Source organism: Corythoichthys intestinalis, chromosome 3 (genome assembly GCF_030265065.1).
Source record: "Corythoichthys intestinalis isolate RoL2023-P3 chromosome 3, ASM3026506v1, whole genome shotgun sequence".
Classification (NCBI taxonomy): Eukaryota; Metazoa; Chordata; class Actinopteri; order Syngnathiformes; family Syngnathidae; genus Corythoichthys; species Corythoichthys intestinalis.
In genome coordinates this window covers 39,035,775-39,059,014 of record NC_080397.1, presented here as the reverse complement: position 1 = coordinate 39,059,014, position 23,240 = coordinate 39,035,775, and the positions used below count along the sequence as shown (strand labels likewise).

At 38.9% G+C, this 23,240-nt stretch overlaps 1 protein-coding gene across 4 annotated transcripts in view; it reads right to left on the bottom strand.

The window, feature by feature from the left end:
- Positions 1 to 8,625: 8,625 nt before the first annotated feature.
- Positions 8,626 to 23,240, bottom strand: part of bicdl1 (BICD family like cargo adaptor 1) — a 38,982-nt gene continuing 24,367 nt past the window's right edge. Inside the window, exons 3-12 of one of the 4 annotated variants that reach the window (XR_009062671.1) lie at positions 23,036 to 23,152; positions 21,050 to 21,196; positions 18,763 to 18,942; positions 18,470 to 18,688; positions 18,071 to 18,214; positions 15,948 to 16,078; positions 15,714 to 15,834; positions 14,735 to 14,863; positions 13,376 to 13,493; positions 9,368 to 9,511 (exon numbers count right to left, since the gene is read on the bottom strand). Coding sequence is in view for 2 of the 4 variants with exons in the window: in XM_057831050.1 (XP_057687033.1) it covers positions 9,335 to 9,511; positions 14,735 to 14,863; positions 15,714 to 15,834; positions 15,948 to 16,078; positions 18,071 to 18,214; positions 18,470 to 18,688; positions 18,763 to 18,942; positions 21,050 to 21,196; positions 23,036 to 23,152 (1,365 nt within the window). In the remaining 2 variants the exon portion in view is untranslated. Of the gene's footprint in view, positions 9,512 to 13,375; positions 13,494 to 14,734; positions 14,864 to 15,713; positions 15,835 to 15,947; positions 16,079 to 18,070; positions 18,215 to 18,469; positions 18,689 to 18,762; positions 18,943 to 21,049; positions 21,197 to 23,035; positions 23,153 to 23,240 lie in introns of all 4 variants that reach the window. The other 3 variants (XM_057831050.1, XR_009062672.1, XM_057831051.1) reach the window with 3 other exon arrangements.

Here is a 23,240-nt window from a genome sequence, read left to right as displayed (position 1 = left end):
ACAAAATTGGCATCTGTAAAAAAGTCACGGATATCTACCTCAAAACTATCGCTTAATTGTATTTTTTTTTGCTACTGTTGCATTTTCTCCGATATGTTAGATGATAAATAATTGATTCAAACAAAGAAAAATTGGGGAGGGGGGGCGTTTAAAAGAGCAAAAATGTAAAAAAGAAAATCTCGACCACTCCTTGATGTCTGCGATTTCTCTGTCGTAGCCCTTGTTACATTACCCTGTTTCACCCATAAAATCCGCCAAAATTCCGGCTGTGGCCATTCACAATGGATCTTGACACTGTGATACATGCTACATGGAGTTTTTGGATCGAAAAGAGGTCAGTACGTGATAATATCTCATTAAAATCATGGGGTCTTTAATTCTACCTCGTATGCTCTCCCAGTTAGGGTTTTGCTGTTTAAGATTTTTTTTGTTTTTAGAAATGCCCTCCTGTTCAAAATTTTTCTTCCCCCAGAAAATTGAGATTTTAAGCTTTCCAATGATGTATCACACATGCATATCAGACAATTTTGGAAGTCAGCCAAATTGGGGGTCTCAGAGCGGATCTTGAAGTCAACTGAGTGTTTTCCGCCATATATATGTCGATTAGTTGATTATCTATGATGAATTGTGAATTATTTATTTTAAAAAAAAGTATAAAAACATTTGGTTTATTTGGATGTCTTGACTGTGAAGCACTTTGGCTTACCATGCTGGCTGCTTATCCAATTTCACATTGTTCGTGCTTTAGTTGCAAAGTCATTTGTGAAATGTCGATTTGTGTTTGTCAGAAACAGATTGTGAGAATATGATAAAAACAGATTTCGCTGCAAACTGCATGACAAATATTTGGCATGGTTGGAAGTGTTCTATTAGTGAAACCAATGCTGTTAGTGGAAGTGAATGGAAACCCTCACACAGAGTACAATAGGCTCACTAAAAACAGCAAGTCCATACAGGCTGTAGAAAACAAAGTGACTGGTGTGGTTGTGTCACGGCCGCCCACACACAGACACTCTCACAATTTCCCATTACTTATATCACTAAATACTCAGTAGAAACAGGTTTTTAAATGGGTTAGAAATGTTGTAAACAATACAAAGAAACACAGCAGTACCGAATTGAAGAAACACATGACAAGAGTGACTGGCATTTAATTTTTTTTCTTCCCAATCTTTCACCCAATTTCTCATGTTGAACAACAACACACAAGCCCATGAACAAGAATGTAATGTTTTTAATAAGGCACTCTTCATAAAGAGTCATCATGAATGGCTTTCTCAATATTAACAAAGCAGACAAAAAAATGTATGCTACCATTGTCATTTGGAACCGCTAACATTACATCACATAAAACAGTAAAACTACAATGTATAGAACAGGACATAAAAGCAAACAAAGCCCGATACAAAACAAAACAAAACAAAAAAACAATTGATGTAGAAATTCAACAGAATTAACATTTCTTATCCTTTTTAGCCATGTGTCCCCAGAGCACCTTGGCCTCAATGCGCATGATGATTCAAGGAAGTCACCAAGCAGCTTTTGTCAAAGAAGTCGGTAAGCACAGGCAAGCAGCCTGCTGCTCTAAATACAACTAGCTTCATGTGAAATGTTAATACCGGTACTTCCCCAAAATATACAACCAAGAAAACCCATTTAAAAACAAAAGTTTGTAGCTAAAAAAATGAACAAACAAAAAGCATTGATTGAAAAGGTATGGACTTTCTCTATATAAATATATTCAGTTCATCCAGACCTCCTTAGGCTTGCTTTATTTGATCTATGTAAAAGAAGTTCATTCTTTGGGTTTCTCCCTTCAAACCACCAGCTGAGATGACATCTGCATAGGTTTTGTGCAGCTCAAACACACTCGCACGCAAACACGCATTCACACACGGACAAACAAGAGCCAACGTGGTAGCGCGGCAAGTCATTCAACATCACCTCAACGGAAGGCCGACAGCTTGGTCACAACTCAAAGTGCGCGTGAAGTACTGAAGCAGTGAGGATGGAGGTAGACTTCCCCCCCTAAAAAAATAGTAATGTTTCATGATATGAAATTTAACATTTTATGTCCTCCTTCTCACGCCTGTGTAAACATTGGAAGAATTTGGTTACCTAGGAATATGTTTCAAATAATAAAGGAGTGTCCTCATGCAGGTTTATTCAAATATTAGCGATCAACATGAAGGCCATCCTTAGAGCACTGGGAATGGAAAGTACTCAAAGTAAAAGCTAAAGTGCGAAGAATACTCAGTTATTACATCCTTATATCTTCTAGTAGGTTAACACAAAGTTTGAGAACTTAAGGGAATTGTTTTAGGTTTTTCAATACAGTGAACCCCCTTTAAAGAGAACCTCGGACTTAAAGACTTGTAGGCTCTAATAAGCCACAATTGTTCTCTTTTACTAAAATAGGTTATTAGAAACTAGTGCTGCAACCATTCATCGATTAATTCGAGTATGCGATTTGAAAAAAATTATTCGAATTAAATTTTGTTGCTTCGAGTATTCGTTTAATTAAAGTGGCATTGTAATGGTTTTGGTGCTGCAACGATTAATCGATTAACTCGAGTATTCGATTAGAAAAAAATATTCAAATTAAATTTTGTTGCTTCAAGTATTCGTTTAATTAAAGTGGCGTTGTAATGGTTTATTTTGAAAGTGCTTGCATTTAATGTTATTGATTAGGGCGGATACACTGCTTGGTCTGCCTCTTTTCAAATTGCTGAATCCAACTGCTCCCTGTTAAGACTAACGTAAGCCAAGTTTTTGTTTGAGCTATTGTTTTTTACTGCATTCATAATTTAGTTTATAGGTATATTTCACAGTTTTTTTGTGGGAATATGTGTATGTACCATTTGTTAAGAGCATTGTAAATAAAACTTTAGCATTTTATAGCATTTCATCTAGCGAACCTTTTCTATGTACAGTAAGTTAGCCAATTGTTCTTTTGTTGTACACAGATCCTCATTTAAAAAAAAAAGTTATACGGTTTGAGGCTCAGCTCAGGTATTTTAATTTTTTCATGTTCCTTATCCGATTACTCGATTATTTGAACTAGTCCATCGATTAATCGACTACTAAAATATTCAATAGCTGCAGCCCTAAATGGTTTATTTTCAAAAGTGTTTGAATTTAGCTTTATTGATTAGGGTGTGTACACTGCCCGCTGGTCTGCCTCTTTTCATATGGCTGAATCCAACTGCTCCCTGTTAAGACCAACATAAGCAAGGTTTTTGTTTGGGCTAAGGTTTTTTAATGCATTCATAATTTAGTTTATAAGTATATTTAGCCGTTTTTTGTGGGAATATGTGTCTGAACCATTTGTTAAGAGCATTGTAAAAAAAACTTTAGCATTTTATAGCATTTAAGCTAGCGGACTTTTTCTATGTAAGTTAGCCAATTATTCTTTTGTTGTACATAGATCCTCATTTAAACAAAAAAAAAAGTATACCGTTTGAGGCTCACCTCAGGTATTTTAATTTTTCATGTTCCTTATCCGATTACTCGATTATTCAAACTAACTAGTCCATCGAGTAATTGACTACTAAAATATTCAATAGCTGCAGCCCAATTAGAAAACACATAAAATATTGATTTAAAAATCTATAATATTGGGAATACTACATGTTTTGACCTACGGAGGGTGCCATGCTTTTATACCTGCAATGGACGCTCGGGGTGATGACGTAGCTTTTCACTGTCACTCGACAAATACTTCCGAGTTACTGCAATTCCTTCAACGCGGCAAGACGTCCAACACATGCGCTCATCGTTTAAAAGCAGCGAGTATTTACTATTTGTGTTTTTATTGAGTCTTTTATTACCTTTTCATTGCCTCAAAATACTTTTTGCATGTGTTTCCCTCTCAGACTTTTGAGCATTGTGTTTTCTTTTGGTAGCTTTAAAGCAGATTGTTGATCTGTTGACCACATTAGTCACGTAGCGTATTTAAACCACCCTTATTTGATATTACCGTATATAAGACGGTGTTTTTTTGCATTGAAATAAGACTGAAAAAGAGGGGGTTGTCTTATATTCACGGTCTAGACGTTATACCCATTCACGATGCTAGATGGTGCCAGATATCATTGAAGCGATGTTCTGTCATGACAGATCTCAGCTACTCTCAAGTTTAACCAGTTTGCATTATTTTATTGCAATGTTTTTCCTTATTCAGATTTGTTTCAAGACTAGTTACAGTCAGACTTCACTTTGATGGTTAATGCAGTTATTGCAATTTTGTTGTTTTATTACAATAGATTGGTTTATTTACATTTCAAAAACCAGAAGCCATTCATTTACGAATGTGATTGCAATTTAGTTTAGATATTTAAATGTTCAGCTATTAAGATTTGAATGAGGCAAAATAACATGATTTTTCTCTCAAATATATTGTTATAATCATTTGTTTCGGATGTACTGTAATTATTTTCCGTATAAAAATTAATTTGGTGTTCAAAAAGTCTTTTTTTCAAACTTGAGCTTTGAAAAAGAGGGGGTCGTCTTATATTCGGGCCAATATGGTACTACGTTTAAGTATTTTCTTAGGGCATCTTTAGTATGTTCTGTCTGTATGCGTCTAAACAAAACAAACGAAACGGTGGTACTTTGGGTGTCAAATTCGCCTTCTTGTAGACGTTTCGCCGGTGTAGCACAGTTTGGCAGAACACCGTTTTTTTCCCCCTACTCTTGTCTCATCCCGTCTTTCCTGTTCATTTTGCTTTTGCTGCTTGTTTTGTGAAATAGTGACAGTGCTGTCATGCTCATTAATGTTCCTCTTGGGTTCAAATTGAAAGGGTGATGACATGACATTACAGATGACATGTTTATGTCGCAATTGTCATACTCTGAAAGTCTGGCAGCGTAACCATGTGATGTCACCGCCTTGCGACGTCAACAACAATAGCGACCTACCAGATAAACTAATTTTACAAATTGTATAAAAATGAAAACATCAAGAGGGGTTTCAATACCAAATTATTTTAACTCATAATAACATTTTTTTTAAGAACTACTCGTCTTTCTGTCCGTGGATCCCTTTAAATCTTTCTCTCTGTATATGTATATTAGGGCTGCATAATTAATGGAAACTTCATTGTGATCAGGTTTTTGACAGGTAGTATGGTTAAGGCTTCATTAACCCTTTATAGGGCACTTATTTAACTCACTGGCTGCTATTGACGGCGCTAGATGTGAAATACAATCAACTTTAGAGTTATTGGGTGCTATAACCAGTGTATTTCTGTTTTTATTTATTTCAATTGTATTAATTTTGTTGTCATAAAAAATATTTTGATTCAAATGTGTCTTTTATTAACTTAATAAATATAATTCTATTCTAAATTATACAAGAAATACCATAATGATCAATAATATATGTAATAAATACTGTATATCTATAAATTCTGACCAAGCGTCCACATTGTGTATGTTGGCATCACATTTTGGGTCATGCCAGGTCGTTATGATTTAAAAAAAAAATTTTAATAGTTGCTAACTCTATTAAGGTTTAAGATGTCAATTGATTAGCACGCTCCCTGCTGATTAATAGTGATTAAAAACAGGAAGTGTTTGAGCTTAATGTGGGGAGTGCATCAAAAGTGATCGATTTTTTGTCCATGACTTGTTTTGGATTTAGGGACAGTGATTTTGAACAAGATAATAACATGCAGTTGTGTTCAAAATTATTCAACGTTCAAACTGGCGAGTAGTGTTGGAGCAAGTCGGACATTTTTTTTTAATATCATTCATAAACAGATCAAATAAGGACATGAATGTAATTCAGACAAATGCAATTTTTGCAAATTTGATCTGATTATTAAGTTTGAAAAAAGTATCACATTAAAATACTGAGGTGGTGGTTGAATAATTAACACAATTGTACTTATTCAGCAACCTGTTGTTAACTAATATTCTTGAGTAGGCCTGCACCATATATCGTTTGAACATCGCCATCGCGATGTCAGCACGCGCAATAGTCCTATTGCAGGAGGTGTTTTTTTAAAAAATTTTTTTGAACACGTAAACTTTTATTTTGCTTCATAAAAGCAGCAAGTGTGCAGAGGCATAGCCTCCTGGATCCCTTTTATATGCAGCAATCGTCATCATTCACAGATGAACCCCCTAAGCCTGGATTAAACCGTATTGTATACTGTAGATTCAATATGGTCATGGTGAGTCAACCAAAGTCTTACCAAACAGAGCTATTCAAGTCATTTTGTAAAAATTCGAATCGTTTTAATATCGCAAACCCCATAAAAGTCGCAATGGCAGTTTCTTCCCAATATCGTTCAGCCCTATTCTTGAGTAATTACAAAAAATATAATTTGGTGGTCATATTTCACTGTAATTTCCGGACTGGAAGCCGCTACTTTTTTCCTTTGATTTGAACCCTGTGGTTTACGGTCTAGTGTGGCTAATTAATTGATTAATTTGGTCAGGCTAGTGAGCTGCATATCTTTTGGTATAAATATCCCATAATGGTGTATGGACACTTGTGGTTCATGAAAGAGTGACTTATACATCGAAAAAAAATATTTTTTTTGTAAAATTTGAACGGTGCGGTTTACAGTCAGGTGCACCATATAGTCCAGAAATTACAGCAATTTATAACAGTTTACAGTAATATATAATAATTTTTAAAGTAAAATCTGTTAAAAAACTGTTTAAAAAGCAGTGGAGTTATTATACAGAAGTTTTTCCTAACGTGATAAACAATCGTAATTACAATATTGACAAAAATTGTGATTAGAATTTTGCCTATTATTATGCAGACCTAATAGATTTTTATATATGCACAGACATAATTGACACCCAAACAAAAAGGTTTCTAATACCTAGGCCCCTGTCTGAGTGAAGAAAGAAAGAACATGACTAAATGAAACTCCTCCCCTCAGTTCAACATAGTTGCTTAGCACCAAAATGCCACAAGATGGTGCAAAAGCAATATTAGTCATGGCTTTCACCCTAGCACAAAAATAGTGAATACAGTGCCTTGCAAAAGTATTCGGCCCCCTTGAACCTTGCAACCTTTCGCCACATTTCAGGCTTCAAACATAAAGATATAAAATTTTAATTTTTTGTCAAGAATCAACAACAAGTGGGACACAATCGTGAAGTGGAACAAAATTTATTGGATAATTTCAACTTTTTTAACAAATAAAAAACTGAAAAGTGGGGCGTGCAATATTATTCGGCCCCCTTGCGTTAATACTTTGTAGCGCCACCTTTTGCTCCAATTACAGCTGCAAGTCGCTTGGGGTATGTTTCTATCAGTTTTGCACATCGAGAGACTGACATTCTTGCCCATTCTTCCTTGCAAAACAGCTCGAGCTCAGTGAGGTTGGATGGAGAGTGTTTGTGAACAGCAGTCTTCAGCTCTTTCCACAGATTCTCGATTGGATTCAGGTCTGGACTTTGACTTGGCCATTCTAACACCTGGATACGTTTATTTTTGAACCATTCCATTGTAGATTTGGCTTTATGTTTTGGATCATTGTCCTGTTGGAAGATAAATCTCCGTCCCAGTCTCAGGTCTTGTGCAGATACCAACAGGTTTTCTTCCAGAATGTTCCTGTATTTGGCTGCATCCATCTTCCCGTCAATTTTAACCATCTTCCCTGTGCCTGCTGAAGAAAAGCAGGCCCAAACCATGATGCTGCGACCACCTTGTTTGACAGTGGGGATGGTGTGTTCAGGGTGATGAGCTGTGTTGCTTTTACGCCAAACATATCGTTTTGCATTGTGGCCAAAAAGTTCAATTTTGGTTTCATCTGACCAGAGCACCTTCTTCCACATTTTTGGTGTGTCTCCCAGGTGGCTTGTGGCAAACTTTAAACGAGACTTTTTATGGATATCTTTGAGAAATGGCTTTCTTCTTGCCACTCTTCCATAAAGGCCAGATTTGTGCAGTGTACGACTGATTGTTGTCCTATGGACAGACTCTCCCACCTCAGCGGTAGATCTTTGCAGTTCATCCAGAGTGATCATGGGCCTCTTGGCTGCATCTCTGATCAGTTTTCTCCTTGTTTGAGAAGAAAGTTTGGAAGGACGGCCGGGTCTTGGTAGATTTGCAGTGGTCTGATGCTCCTTCCATTTCAATATGATGGCTTGCACAGTGCTCCTTGAGATGTTTAAAGCTTGGGAAATCTTTTTGTATCCAAATCCGGCTTTAAACTTCTCCACAACAGTATCTCGGACCTGCCTGGTGTGTTCCTTGGTTTTCATAATGCTCTCTGCACTTTAAACAGAACCCTGAGACTATCACAGAGCAGGTGCATTTATACGGAGACTTGATTACACACAGGTGGATTCTATTTATCATCATCGGTCATTTAGGACAACATTGGATCATTCAGAGATCCTTACTGAACTTCTGGAGTGAGTTTGCTGCACTGAAAGTAAAGGGGCCGAATAATATTGCATGCCCCACTTTTCAGTTTTTTATTTGTTAAAGTTTAAATTATCCAATAAATGTTGTTCCACTTCACGATTGTGTCCCACTTGTTGTTGATTCTTGACAAAAAAATTAAATTTCATATCTTTATGTTTGAAGCCTGAAATGTGGCGAAAGGTTGCAAGATTCAAGGGGGCCGAATACTTTTGCAAGGCACTGTTTTCAGTCAACGGCAAAAAATAGGCTCCACCCTGAAAATCCCTTAATATTGGTATTTGTGCAAATAGGCAGGGGTTCACTGCATTTTTTTGTTTGGTGGTGTGCCATGAGATTATCTAATGTAAAAATTATGTAAGCATTGTGTTCTGTCCCGCGACCATCATGTTCCAATCATGCTATACTTGTACAGTTAGGTGTCCTTAGCCTGGCACAAGGGATGCCAACAGTGAACATTGGTGGCTTGGCAGTGGGCAGAAGTGAAAGGGTCTTAGGCACAACAAGGAAACCTTCCTCAGTAGAAGTAAACGTGTAGACCCTGATTATGTCCTGCAATTGGGTTTTAGGAGAGGATCTATGTCGCATTGGGACCGAATTAGACGAGGAGCATCAGGAAAGATAAAGTGCAAAGTTCAAACCCCCCAAACCTCAGTGTAAGTAAAACTATTTGAGCATTTATTCCATATACTTGATATCCGGCTTAAGGTCCAGGTACTAGTACACTGTTTGTCCCCTTTTACTAGTTAAACTTTTTCACTATTAAGTAAGACACTGTCTTTCCATACGGTATCAAGGACACGGAATAAAGGCTCCAATGTCTTTTATGTCGGTATATGTGTGTGCCATTGCCCGTCTTTGGCTACGTTGTTTCCACCTGTGCTGTGATGTCACTCCCTCCTTTTCCACTCGATGTGGCGTCGCTTGTGTCTGGTGTACTCAGTTCTTTTTAAAAAATGAGAATAGTTTTCGGTCCCGGTCCGAGAGGCGGAGAGCTCGTCTGGACGACTGAGGGCCGGGAGCTCTCGACAACCTGGAAGTGGAGGAGGAGCTGGACCGCCACTCGTCCTGGTGCTTGTCCATTAACTGCTGGTCAATCACTCGATGCATGTCATCCTGAAAACAACAAGAAGCCAGTGAGTGCTTTCTGAGCTGTCCATAGTTCAACATTTCCTTTCATGCGCTCCCCACAAAAAAAGTGAACTTCATTGGACGTTAACATATCACCAGCATCAGGGGTCTTGACTGTAAACTTCAGATAAGTGACAAAGAGCAGATTGTCTTCTTTTGGAAGCATGATTAATTATTTTTTAATTTTTGAGAGTTGAGTACCGGTAGTGTTAAAACATGAGTTAGTTCACCTCAAGTGATTTCAGAATGCAGAATTTAGTTTGATACAATAACTCAAACAACTTAACCCCTTATAGTGCAAGTGACTATTTCTAGTATTTAACAGAAACACTTAATGCCATAAAGACTTGGCCTCCATATACATGGGCATCACATTTTAGATCATATAGGCCCAGGGGTGCTGGAAGTCACTCACAGCAGGGGGTGATGAGGATCTTATTTCGTTTTTCCCATCCCAAAAAAAACGTTTCGGTCCAAATTTGTCATGCTCGCGCTTTTTCATCATACAAAGCGTGCACAACGGCATTACACACACATGCTGGATAGTTTACGTACTACTACTAGGCTACTACAAAGACAGCGTTCTATTTCACCTACAGTGTGTGTTGGAGTTTTTGTATTGGAAATAAAAGCACCCGTGAATTTTAATGCAAATCCTCACAGCTGGACGGCGCAATGACACAAACACATTTGAAAAGTAAAAGGTCCAATAAGCCTCGGTTTAACACCCACTTTTCACAACACTCAAATAAATTCCATGTGAATATTCAACAGCAACAACAAGTAATAATATGACCACAATGAAAGCTATTTGAAGTTCTCATCTGCAGCTAACTTTTCCTCGGCGGGCACTATTATATAAACTACTATAATCATCATTTTTGACCTGGAACTGAATTTCAGAAAATATTGCTGATTCGTTTTTGCGCCATGTTAACGCCTTCTATGTAAACAGTTAACTCTTCTGTTCCAGTAGCGCCTTATTCAACATGATCTGGTAGCAAGCATGGCGTCCGGTGGTAACCCCCCCCCCCCCCCCCAAAAAAAAAATAACTTTTTGAACATATATATATGTAATCCCCAAAGTCAAATACGCTATTGTTTCAATATGTTTTATTTATTTTTAACAACAACCACAACAAAAAATACCAAAACACTTTTTCTCCCACCAACACCAGGGGGTGCTGCAGCACCCTCAGTACCCCACTTCCCGTGCCACTGTGTAGGCCAGTGTTTTTCCAACCACTGTGTCACGGCACACTACTGTACCTTAGTGTAGTTTCTGGTGTGCTGTGGAAAATCATCTACTTTCACCTAATTGATGTAAAAAAAACTTTGGAGAAAATGAATCTGTAAGCTGAGTGCTGTCTGTGCTGTCCAGTGGTTGGTAATCATGTAATACTCTTCCATATCAGATGGTGGCAACAGGTAGCTAGCTAATTGCTTTATTTAGTAATGCGTCAGGTGGAGGTGAGAGCAGCATTGTTGCTAGCCGCAAGCAAAACTATAACTGTGACAGTGATGGAAAGGTTTTGGAAAAGAGATGCTCAGAACTGGAACCTGGAGAAAATTCTGACTCAGATGAAGACCCAGGTATGAGTGTCGGTCAAAAAAAGAAAGAGTGAGTGTTTCCCTGCCAAAAGTCTCTGTTATGAGGCAATATAGCGAAAGCTTTCATTGGGATTTACCATAGACCAGGGGTTGACAGACCGATGTTGAAAGAGCCATATTGGACCCCCCCAAAAAATATTAGGAGCCGCACAAAATTAAAAGGCAACACATGCTGTACTGTATGTATCAATTAGCTATATTAGCCTACTCGCAAAATGACTACGTTGGCTACAATACATAACGAGCCTTCATGATTAAATGTTTATTTTCTTTGTAGTGTACCCAATAGATAATGACTAACAACGTGACTACTCTGTTGTACGATGCTGCCTCAAGTTTAACTTCATTATCATATTAATGAACTAGAATAATGTTTTGTGATGTTTGTCCTCCAACAGAAACCATATTAAAACAAAAAAATGTATTTCCCTTCCCTATCTTTTTCCATTTTCAAACATTTTTGAAAAAGCTTCAGAGAGCCACTAGGGCAGCGCTAAAGAGCCGCGGGTTGCTGACCTCCGCCGTAAAGAACTGGACATAGCAGGATTAACTTTCACCAGGGTTGCAATGATACCTACTCCAAAAAAACAGTGCCAGGTGTCACACTGAGTAAGTAAAAATAATGATTATAAAATGATGATTGATTCCTACACAATTTTATATTGTTTCTATAAAATTCAATTTCTGGAAAAACTGTGATTATAACTTTCTTATGGTTGGTACAGTGAGGCAAATAAGCATTTAGTCAACCACTAAATGTGCAAGTTCTCCCACTTGAAAATATTAGAGAGGCCTGTAATTGTCAACATGGGTATACCTCAACCATGAGAGACAGAATGTGGAAAAAAAAAACAGAAAATCCCATTTATTTTTAAAGAATGTATTTGCAAATCATGGTGGAAAATAAGTATTTGGTCAATACCAAAATTTCATCTCAATACTTTGTTATGTACCCTTTGTTGGCAATAACGGAGGCCAAACATTTTCTGTAACTCTTCACAAGCTTTTCAAACACTGTTGCTGGTATTTTGGCCCATTCCTCCATGTAGATCTCCTCTAGAGCAGTGATGTTTTGGGGCTGTCGTTTGGCAACACGGACTTTCAACTCCCTCCACAGATTTTCTATGGGATTGAGATCTGGAGACTGGCTCGGCCACTCCAGGACCTTGAAATGCTTCTTCCGAAGCCACTCCTTTGTTGCCCTGTGTGTGTGTTTGGGATCATTGTCATGCTGAAAGACCCAGCCACGTCCCATCTTCAATGCCCTTGCTGATGGAAGGAGATTTTCACTCAAAACACACATTCTCCCAGTCCTCTTCTGGATCATCCAAATGCTCTCTAGTGAACCGCAGACGGGCCTGGACGTGTACTTTCTTCAGCAGGGGGACACGTCTGGCAGTGCAGGATTTGAGTCCCTGGCGGCGCATTGTGTTACATTGTGTTATACCGATAATGAGTTAAAACAGGTGCCATTAATACAGGTAACAAGTGGAGCCTCATTAGACCTCGTTAGAAGAAGTTAGACCTCTTTGACAGCCAGAAATCTTGCTTATTTGTAGGTGACCAAATACTTATTTTCTACTATAATTTGGAAATAAATTCTTTAAAAATAAAAAAATGTGATTTTCTGTTTTTTTTCTCCACATTCTTTCTCTCATGATTGAGGTTTACCCATGTTGACAATTACAGGCCTCTCTAATCTTTTCAAGTAGGAGAACTTGCACAATTGGTGGTTGACTAAATACTTATTTGCCCCTCTGTATATGGAGTCACTTCCTGTTTGAGGCATTTTTAAGTTTTCCTGTTGGTATCACATCAGTCAGTCACTTAATGTTGATATGGGGGCATTTTGGGGTCACTTCCTGTTGATATCGAGTTAATATGGGCTATAGAAATTAATTTTTACATTTTTGCTGGCGGTGTGCCTTGAGATATTTTTAAGGAAAAATGTGTGCCTCTGCTCAAAATAGGTTGAAAAACAGTGATGTACGCCACTGTATTAACATGTCGTATTCAAGTGTGGACTACATGACCATGTGATGTCCACATATGTGGACGCCAGGCAAAAAGGCTGTAAATTGCAGCCAATGAGTTCAATAAGTGCACTATAAGGTGTTAAGTAGTAAGTCCTTATGGATTCAGCTTAGATGGGCGTTCCCCCCTCTCCGTGGCATGGAATGGCTCAGCATGGCGTGGGTGGGAGGTTAATACAGGATGGGATGGTGCATCTGGGCTCACCTCTAAGGCAGGAGGGGAGTGTACCACAAGGGAGAAGAGAGGGTGGTACGGAGGCTGAGAAAGGCCACTAGATCAGAAACCACAAGAGCCAAACTGTAAAGAGCCCTGAGGATGCAAACTGGGTGCAGGGAGAAGAGAGAGGAAAGAGCCGCTAGTTAAGGAGGAGGAGGTGGGTGGAAGTGCGGGTAGGTAAGTGTGCTTCTTAAGCAGGGTACACACATACTGATATACACTGACCGAATGTATTTTTTTCTTTATTTTTTTCATTTTCTGTTGCATGAGTTTTTTTTTTTTTTTAACTGATTCTAAACGAGTTGTAGTTGCTGATTTGAAATCTGCCAAGGCTGTAATTATTTATCCCTGTATGTTCCAGGTTTCATGCAATCACATTTTTGATCGCTTTGCTATAATTTTAGATTGCAGAAAAAAAATTGACCTCTTGATTAGGGGGGGGGGGGGATACTTTACAGAAAAAAAATTAAGGTCAGATTTAGATTCAACACCCCAAAACTACATAAGAACAAGTGCATCAATGTAAAGTTTTGTTTTGTTGACTGGTATAATACTTTTACTTGCTTTGGTTCTTCTTTTACCACTGCTACAACTAAACTTCTTTGTGTCTGCTTTCCCTCACATTTTAGTCTTGAAACTTAAGATACTTTTTTGGGGAGAAAATGCTCAATTTCTAATAATCTTATTGTTAACTTTGTTTTGTTTATCTTAAATAGGCAGCACCACACACAATAGGAGGATCTTTTGTGATGTAATTGTATACATTTGTCATGTTACATCATGGTAGTGTATGGCAAGATTGAGTGTATTTTACATGTAGAGCGGTTGTTTTTCACGCTTGGAGATGGATTTAGTAAGGCAGATCGTTTACTCTTGCTGGGTGGTAAACTTTTTTCCCCCTGACTTTCCACTGAAAGGGACCGTGAAAAATGTAAGTAAGATGATGAGATTAAACACTGTGTTCTTTCAGATTAGCATACCCATATAAATATATAGCGCTTTCCTACACATCAAATGCTGCTCAAGGCACATTATAAGCACATAATACTTATACAGTTGTACCTCTACATACAAAGTTAATTCGTTCCAGGACCTTATGTGTTAGTCGAAATGGTCGTACGTACAGCAGGATTTTCCCATAAGAATTCATTATAATTCCATTAATGTGTTCCACAGCCCAAAAATTTACACTAAATCCCTAATAAATACTGTTGGTACTATTACAAATGGCAATTACACATAGCAAAACAAAATAAATTATAAATAAAAATCAAAATAATAATACTAATAATTCCTGTAATAATGCAACGAATTGGGTTCTACTGTAGCGGACGTTTTTTGCCGTACCTGAACGTACCACGTGGCTGACGTGACGGAGAGGGAGCGGTGCGGTTGAGAGTTTACTTTCACTTTTGATGTTTTGTTGAGAACACCGTCAACTGTGGCGGACAGTAGGCTTTTTGTGTTGGACAAGTTCTGAAATAAATGATAAAAACCTGATGAGGCTGGCGATTTTTTTGGCGATGTTACCACAATAGTAATTGTCACCTTAACTTATAAAGACTGTAAAGACTGGCGAACGGTAATCGGAGGAGGACCGTGGAGATCGTAGACATTCTATGGCTGTATTCATGAGCCAGTTCATGGATGCGCACCCCACGCTCATATTTTTCTATCATTTGCATCTTCATTTCAATGGTAAGCGTCACCTTTTTCTTTGTTTCACCACCTGTACCAACCTTTTTGAAACCTGCGTTGATTACTCCCACAAGAAAATCCGCCATGCGTCCGTCTGCGGCGCTGTCATGTCGTCGTATTTCGAGCATGTCGTCGTATGCAGAAACAAATGGCGAGTCAAATTTTACGTCGGCTGTCGAAAAGATCGTGTATCGAAGCGATCCTATGTCGAGGTACCACTGTACTTGTTAATTTATGAATTTAAATGTGACGAACCCACGTTTGGCTTACACTGAACTGCATTTCATAAAATTGTGCGGTTGCTGCCTTTTCTGTTTTAAAATGTAGAAGAATTTATAATTGTATCGTTTTGTTCTAACCATTTGATGACTGTAATTGTAAATATACATCATATTTAATATGATGTCATACAGTATATATTTTAAATACCGTAAATTTGCATTTCTCTAATATGTGTGTTCCCAGTTTAAGTAAGCGGTTTCCCAAGTGAACAGATTATTTCTTTGTGAACACAGAGAGACAAGAGTCGTGGAATTAGAAAGAGGTGATAATAAAAAAAAAAACAAAAAAGTCTGACATAGCCTTACTTCAAGGCTTTAATTGAAACATCTCCATTATGACGACCCACCTGCCAAGCCTCCAGCTGCTGTGACAGGTTGAGCTTCTGCTGGATGGCATCCAGTAGCTGACTATTTAGAGACATGATGTCTATTTTACACTTGGCCAGCTCCATCTCCACTGCCTTCTTCCTAGAAGACGCACAAAGTGACAAGATGTTGACGTCCTTCACAAAAAAGGAGTAATTGTAATACATCAAATTATAAAACTAAAGTTCATTATTTTTCTCTTGTTGTGATCCTACTTGGCTATGGCGTCGTCTCTGTCTTTAATGGCACTCTGAAGCTGTTCGCTAGGCTCTCGGACAGCCGCCATGTTCCTCATCCTTTCTGACTCCTCTTGGAGGGAACACATTTCTACTGAGAGTAGCGCCATCTGTAGGTTGGATGGGTAAATGGCATGTACATTAGTGGAACTACTAGCGGTTTATTGGACAATCAATGTCCAATGAACATTTTTTGCGCATTATTGTACATACGTACTGCATACACAAGTAATAATCAAGGCCGGCCCAGCCTATACGCAGACTATGCAGCTGCTTAGGGCCACCACTAGGGGGCCCCCAATCTGGCAAGCGCATTTTGTACGTTGTTAATAGAGCATCGTGAATAATGTGGCGTGCATTGCCGTTTATCTATGCAAAAATCCATTTTCTTGTCATTACAATCTGGCAACCTGGGGAGTGACGTTGAACTTGCTTTGCGATGATTGGTGCTCAAACTTGATTGGAAAATAGATGCACGAATATGTCGAAGAGAATTTATCCTTTGGAGCAGAGAAACGAAAGAAGAAGAAAATCAGAAGAAAAGAAACAACAGTATCAAGGTAATGTAGCATGTCGTTGAAGTTGTTGTGCAAGACACTCCGACTTGAAAGTTGTTTACAGCTGAGCTTGTCAGTATGTCGTACTGGTAATTGCCATTAGCCGCAGTGCCCCCGCCGCCTACGCGCCGCCTAATATGGACTGCTTTCACCGTACAACATTCGGATACTCAGCAAGGGACTTAATGCCGTCGCTGTTTTTACTGCGGCATGACAGCATCGTAAACAATGGAGGCGGACGATCACGACGTGGCATTCCTGCTCTTTTCTTTTCCACACATTTTTCTTGAACCTTCAAACTACGTGACGTCTCAATAATATGCTTCAATTCAGTGCCCATTTGGGGTCCTCCCATCGCGGATGAGGTGGAGATGAGCGTTTTTTACAGAGGTCGTCTCCCGAATTGTCTCCGGTCAGCCAGCTGCGGGGCTAGCCCCTCCCAACTCAATGCCGACCAAAAATGAGTACTGTATATAAAAATGCGTAGGGGAAAATTAAACCCCGAAAAAGTGACCTGCGTGGTACTCCCAGTCCAAGAGGCCTGCGATCAGTTTTTTCCCCCAAGTCATTTCTGCCTGTCAAAACTGTCGCCACTTCCAGGAACGCTACTTTTGTGTACAAGTTTACAGGAAATACACGCAGTGCCACACCATATGCTTCTATTTGTTATTTTCCAAGTGGTGAGAGAGCAACTGAGCATCGATTGTAACATCCCAAGTAATGATGTCAGGCTTACGTTGTTTTATAAAGATTTATTTCTATCACAACTCGGCGCCTGCTCGTAAAAGTGCTCCCACTTCACTCCCGCTCCTGCGTGATGTGTTCAACTGCGATCACGAAAAAAACAGTGATCACAAAATAATGCCAGTAATGTGTAGCGATTTCAAAATTTGCCGCGGGCAAGTAATGAGTTTCCGGTTCAGAGGTAAACCGCGCGGGCGACGACGTAACACATTAGGCTTCTCCTTTCTACGCATGTGTAGTTTGCGCAAATGCAGGCGTACCTTGCAAAAGCGGGGGGGTGGGGGGGCTTGAACGCACCTTAAACGAAGTGTGGAAAGGTAAAAAAATAGTCGGCAAAATACCCTGGAGAAAATTATCTGTCTCATTGCATTTATATCGCACATTATTATCAAGTAGTATGCCATGTATCAGCCGACGGTGAATCTACTTAATTAGTTGAGCATTCCCCACAGTACACGTTTTTGTTGACGAATATTTTCCTGGGCTGAAATTTGTTCCTCGTAATCATATGTTGTACTTTGGATGATTCAAAGGAGCTATTGAGAAGTATCTCAGTATGGAATTGGAGGTGGAGTGCCGTCTTCTTCACAAGATGATGATTTCCCCAAATGTACAATTCAAGGTAATGGTTGGCAATGTCGTGTACATAGTTAAGAGATCAAGAATCAAGAAAGATGCACATAAGGTTACAATTTTAATAAATTTTTACAAAAATATGGGCCCCTTGGTATTATTTTGCTTAGGGCCCCCAAATGGCCTGGTCCGGCCCTGGTAATAATGGACATGCATTCCTGGATGTACCTGATTGTGTAGCTGTAGCAACTCTTCTTTACTGTTGTGTGTCTTGTCCTGCTCTGCTTCATACAATTCCCTGATTTCTCTCAGCTCTTCTCCCAGCTTCTTCACTTGTTCCTCCAGAGCTTCTTCGTCACTGCGACGAGAACCCTTTCAAAAGTATATGCAGAAAAGTTACATTTTTATACCACTGTCATCATTTTTCTTCACAAAAAGGCTTGGAATCTTATTGTAAATAGCTTTTGTAGCTTTACAATTTATATCCCGAGATGCTTTGGGTGTAGGGAGCGTGGATTCAGTTCTCATAGTGACGGTGAATGATTGTCTGTCTAGACAGATATGAATGTGAATGTGCCTTTCAGCTGTGGGTAAATTCAAACCTATTTTGATCATCTCCATTCATACCGTTGACTCGTTGCCATCGAGCAGGTTCTGTGTTAGCCTGCGTAGTTCTAACATGCTAGCATGTAGGCTCCCAGTTGGCACATCCTTGGCAGAAGACGTCTCTGAGGACTCGTCCATGGAAGAGTCTGTGGATAGCGCGGAATCCGTGACGTCATTCCCTCGCAGATGAGAGCACAGTGAGCGCACCTCACAGTAGGCTTCCCACAGTTGAAGACGCAACTATTGACGCAAAGACAAAATAAGAACCGGACTCTCTGTGTGGTTCATGGCCTACTTTCATGGCTATACATTACTTGCTCTCTCTCCTGCTCCTGCTCCTCTTGCTCCATGCTTTGCTCGATCTCACACATCAGGCTGGATTGATGAGGGGTGAGGCAATGCAGGCTGGTTTCCTCCGTTAGCTCCTCTAGGCGTGCCGTTAGCTGCCTGTGGGACAACTGGACTTCCTGAAGCTCCACTTGATTCTGACGCAACTAGACATAACCACAAACTGGCTTGAAAGCGTAAATAAGAGTAAAACTGCCATTTTAATAACCAAGGTGAATTCACAGTATCCCAGGTGAGATGTACAAGAGGATGGGATTTAAAAGAAATAATTTGAAGGAAAAAGAAAAAAAAGAAAATTCCATAACCGTTTTTAAATGGAATGTTTTAAAGGGAACCTAAGACTTGCAGGCTCTAATAAGCCACAGTTGTTCTCTTTTATAAAAATATGTTATTAGAAACATAAAATATTGCCATTAATTTAAAAATCTATAATGTTTAGTAAATGTTTTGACCTACGGTGGGCACCATGTTTTTAAACCTGCAATGGACACTCGGGGTGATGACGTAGTTTGTCACTGTCACAAGACGAACACTACAGTGTTCTGTAATTCCTTTTACACGGTGAGACGTCCAACACATGCGCACACCGGTGAAAAGCAGCGAGTACTTCCTATATGTGTTTTTATTGAATCTTTTATGACTTTTTCATTGCCTCAAAATACTTTTTGCATGTTTCCCTGATACTTTTACGCATTGTGTTTTCTTGTGGTAGCTTTAAAGAAGATTGTTGATCTGTCGACCACATTAGTCACGTAGCATATTTAATACCTTATTTGGTACTACTATGTTTAAATATTCTCTTAAGGCATCTTTAGTATCTTGTCTGTATGCATCCAAACCAAACAAGCTGAAAGCGCACGGTAGTACTTTGGGTGTCAAATTCGCCTCTTGTAGATGTTTCGCCGGTGTAGCACATTTTGGCTGAACACCGGTTTTGTCATACTCTTGTCTCGTCCCATCCCATTTTTCCTGTTCATTTTGCTTTTGCTGTTCGTTTTGTAAAATATCGACAATGCTGTCAAGCTCATTATTGTTCCTCTCGGGTTCAAATTGAAAGGGTTGAACAGGTGACTTGTTTATGTTGCTAGAGTCATACTTTGGAAGGCCAGCAGCGTAACCTATTGACGTCATCGCTCTGCGACATCAACAACAATGGTGACTGACTAGTTAAACTAATTTTACAAATCGTAAATAAAAATATCAAAAGGGGTTTTAGCATCAAATTATTTTAACTCATAATAACGTTTATCTTTTAAGAACATTCGCAGCCACCACTGACAGTCATGGTTGCCCAACTTCCCATCATGCATTTGGGCAGAGCAGGAGACGATCTTTTTCTCAATACGCTCAATTGAACACAACGCAGAACATATTGTATACCATTTGCAGTCACTACTGACAGTTATGGTTGCCCAACTTCCCATCATACATTTGGGCAGAGCAGGAGACGATCTTTTTCATAACACGATTAATTGAGCACAACGCAGAACACACTGTATACCATTTGCAGCCACCACTGACAGTCATGGTTGCCCAATTCCCATCATGCATTTGGGCGGAAGAGTTAAGTCGCCACAGTATCATTTAGTGAAAGCACAATAAAAATAATATTCCTATCTCTCAAAAAAAGTAATGTTCACAAAAAGAAAAGCACTCAATGCAAAGAGAACTGGCATTCCCAATCAAAATAGCTATGCAAAATACACATAAAACATACTCAGACTTTGCCTTGGCTAGATCTCTAATTCATTTAAAATTCGCCATTGACACCTTAAGGTGTATTTTCAATCACTACTTTACTTACTGTATCTTTCCATTCCAACAATAATTTACAGAAAAATATAGCATATTTTAGAGATGGTTTGAATTGCGATTAATTACGATTAATTAATTGTTAAGCTGTGATTAACTCGATTAAAATTTTTAATCGTTTGACAGCCCTAATTATTACGAATGAAATATTTTTCTTCCATCACCTTTGGTTTTATTGGATTGTTAAAAACTTTTATGTCACCCTGAATGACTCATTTTACTTCTATTCAAAGAAAATAAATACTTGCACCTGAGTTGATGGTCCAGCTAATTTCTGGGAAGAATAGTCAGGAAAATACTCTTTCTATATTGCCTTTTCTGAATTTTACAACGCCCACCCCCAAATTAAAAAAAAAAAATCCAATTTTTGAGAAATCTCTGAGATTCCGGTCTAAAATGCAGATCAGTGCAACTTTATTCCGTAGCATTCAAGATTTGTACCTGAAGGTCCTTTTCGTGACACTGCTTCTCCAATACCAGCGTCCTATCTCTGAGGTCTTCGACTGTATTCTTGAGCACTTCATTCTCCTCCAGCATGACATGCACCCGCCGTTCAAGCTCCATCTTCCTCTCCGACAGCATCTTAATCTAACGCGTTCAGCGTTTGTGATAAGAAATGACACCCCATTAAAAGGGATTATGTGTACAAGATGATGATTGTCTTGATTTTCAAATGGCTATTCATGCACTTGATTAAAGGCTAAATATTGTGCCGTCCCGTCTCTCAGGTGCACTAGGCTCTTACACGAGATTAAAAAGTACTCCCACTGGCTTTAAGAATGTCGGTTGCCTAGCACAAGCGTAGGCGGCCGTAGCCACCCTCATCTTAGGAATGTCTTGGTGATACGGTAGCGCCCACACAAAGCTTAATATCAGTTTACTCAGCAATTGATGACCTTCAACTTCCCTTAACATATGTATTCGTCACAGTGAGATGCAGGATTGGTTTTGGCTGGGCATATTTAAGCATGAAATGAACAACAGTACGTGATCATTTCATCACTGCTTGATTTGACCTATATCTGATAACCTACTTTACACTGCAGCAACTTAGATGAGAATCAGTTGCACATTAAGAGACGGCACATTAAGGGCCACAAATAGTATTTTTCTTCACACAGGGAAATCACTAAGAGTCATCATGTAAAAATCAAAGCATATGAAGAGTGGAACCCAGACATTGCAGTACATCCTCAGCTAAAAATAGATCACACTCTTTTTCCCAATTATAGTTCAGGCTTTGCATCAGGGTGTTTTCCCTGCTACCATATGAATGAAAGTAAGAAAGGTGGCTGCAATTAAACAGGAACACAAGACTGACATCACAACACATCTCATGCGCCTTTTTTTTAACGTCAGACCTTTTTAAACTGGGATTAGCATTAAAATAAACAGATTTTTCCATGCAAGTTGTGTTGAAATTAATCTTTGTCCCTTTTTTTCTGTTTACACTTACTTTTTCTGTTTGTATACTTAAAAGAAAGCTACATGCAGCATGCGGGAAAGCTAGCCAACAGCCGCTAATCACTCACTTCAAGTACTTGCTGCTCCAATCATGAAGGAGGGCAAAAGAAGTGAGCAAAATACAGGCAGAGAGAAAGGAAATAATGAGAATACTCTGGCATGAGTTGTCAGTATTTTAGAAAGGCAATAACATTGTAGAAGTCTGAGCCAAAAACTTTCCCATTAGTGACATTTACTAAATTGAAATTACCCAAAACAATATGTAATTTCCAACACAAAAAAAGCATGAATTCTACTTATAAAATAAAATCCAATTTAAAAAAAAATTTTTTTTAACTGCCTCACCATAGCTGGTCACACCTACAAATATAAAACTGTTGTTTTTGGCAGCCTTTGTCTTACTGTGGCAACTTTTGTTTTAGTCTTTTGGACAAAAATACTTATTAGTCATTCTAGTTATTTCAAAATGTGTTCTTCTTCGTCGAGTCGTCTAGATTTAGTCGACAATTCTTAAAATTTTTTCGTCTACAAACTTCAAAAGTTTTAGTCGGTCGGTGAGTAAGGCTGTGTGTGGGGCGGGGAGAGGCGCAGCATGTCACATGAGTGACACCACCAAACACCGCTAAAATGCGAGCTAACTACACACACGATAAGAAAATATCACACATTGTGAACTTATGACGGAAACTATGGGGAATTTTCATCTCATCAGACGACAACTAGTATCCATCTCTTTAAGTTTTAGTCTCCCAGGACACGATTTTAGCTCATCATCGTCATGAAAAAATATTGTTCGTTGACGAAATATTTTCGTTATCGTCCTCGTGGAAGAAAACAACATTCGTATAAAAGATATTCAAATAGTTCTACAACTGGACGAGGTTCAACCTCTAAATGTAAAGTTTGATTAAATTATTTCTATTTTGAAACTCTACAGATGCAAATGTCTTGGGAATGTCTTACTTCAGCTTGTAGCGTCTCTAATCTTGTCATGTGCTGGCTTGTAGACGTACTCTTCTCCCTGAAGTCGTCCCGTAACGAATGGACCTGAGTGGATAGCTGCCTCTCCACCTCTGCAGCCTGGACAAGGTGTAAGATACTCATTGGAATGAAGAAAAACTAGAAACAATTAGGACAGATGGAAATACACACACACATTGTAACCTCA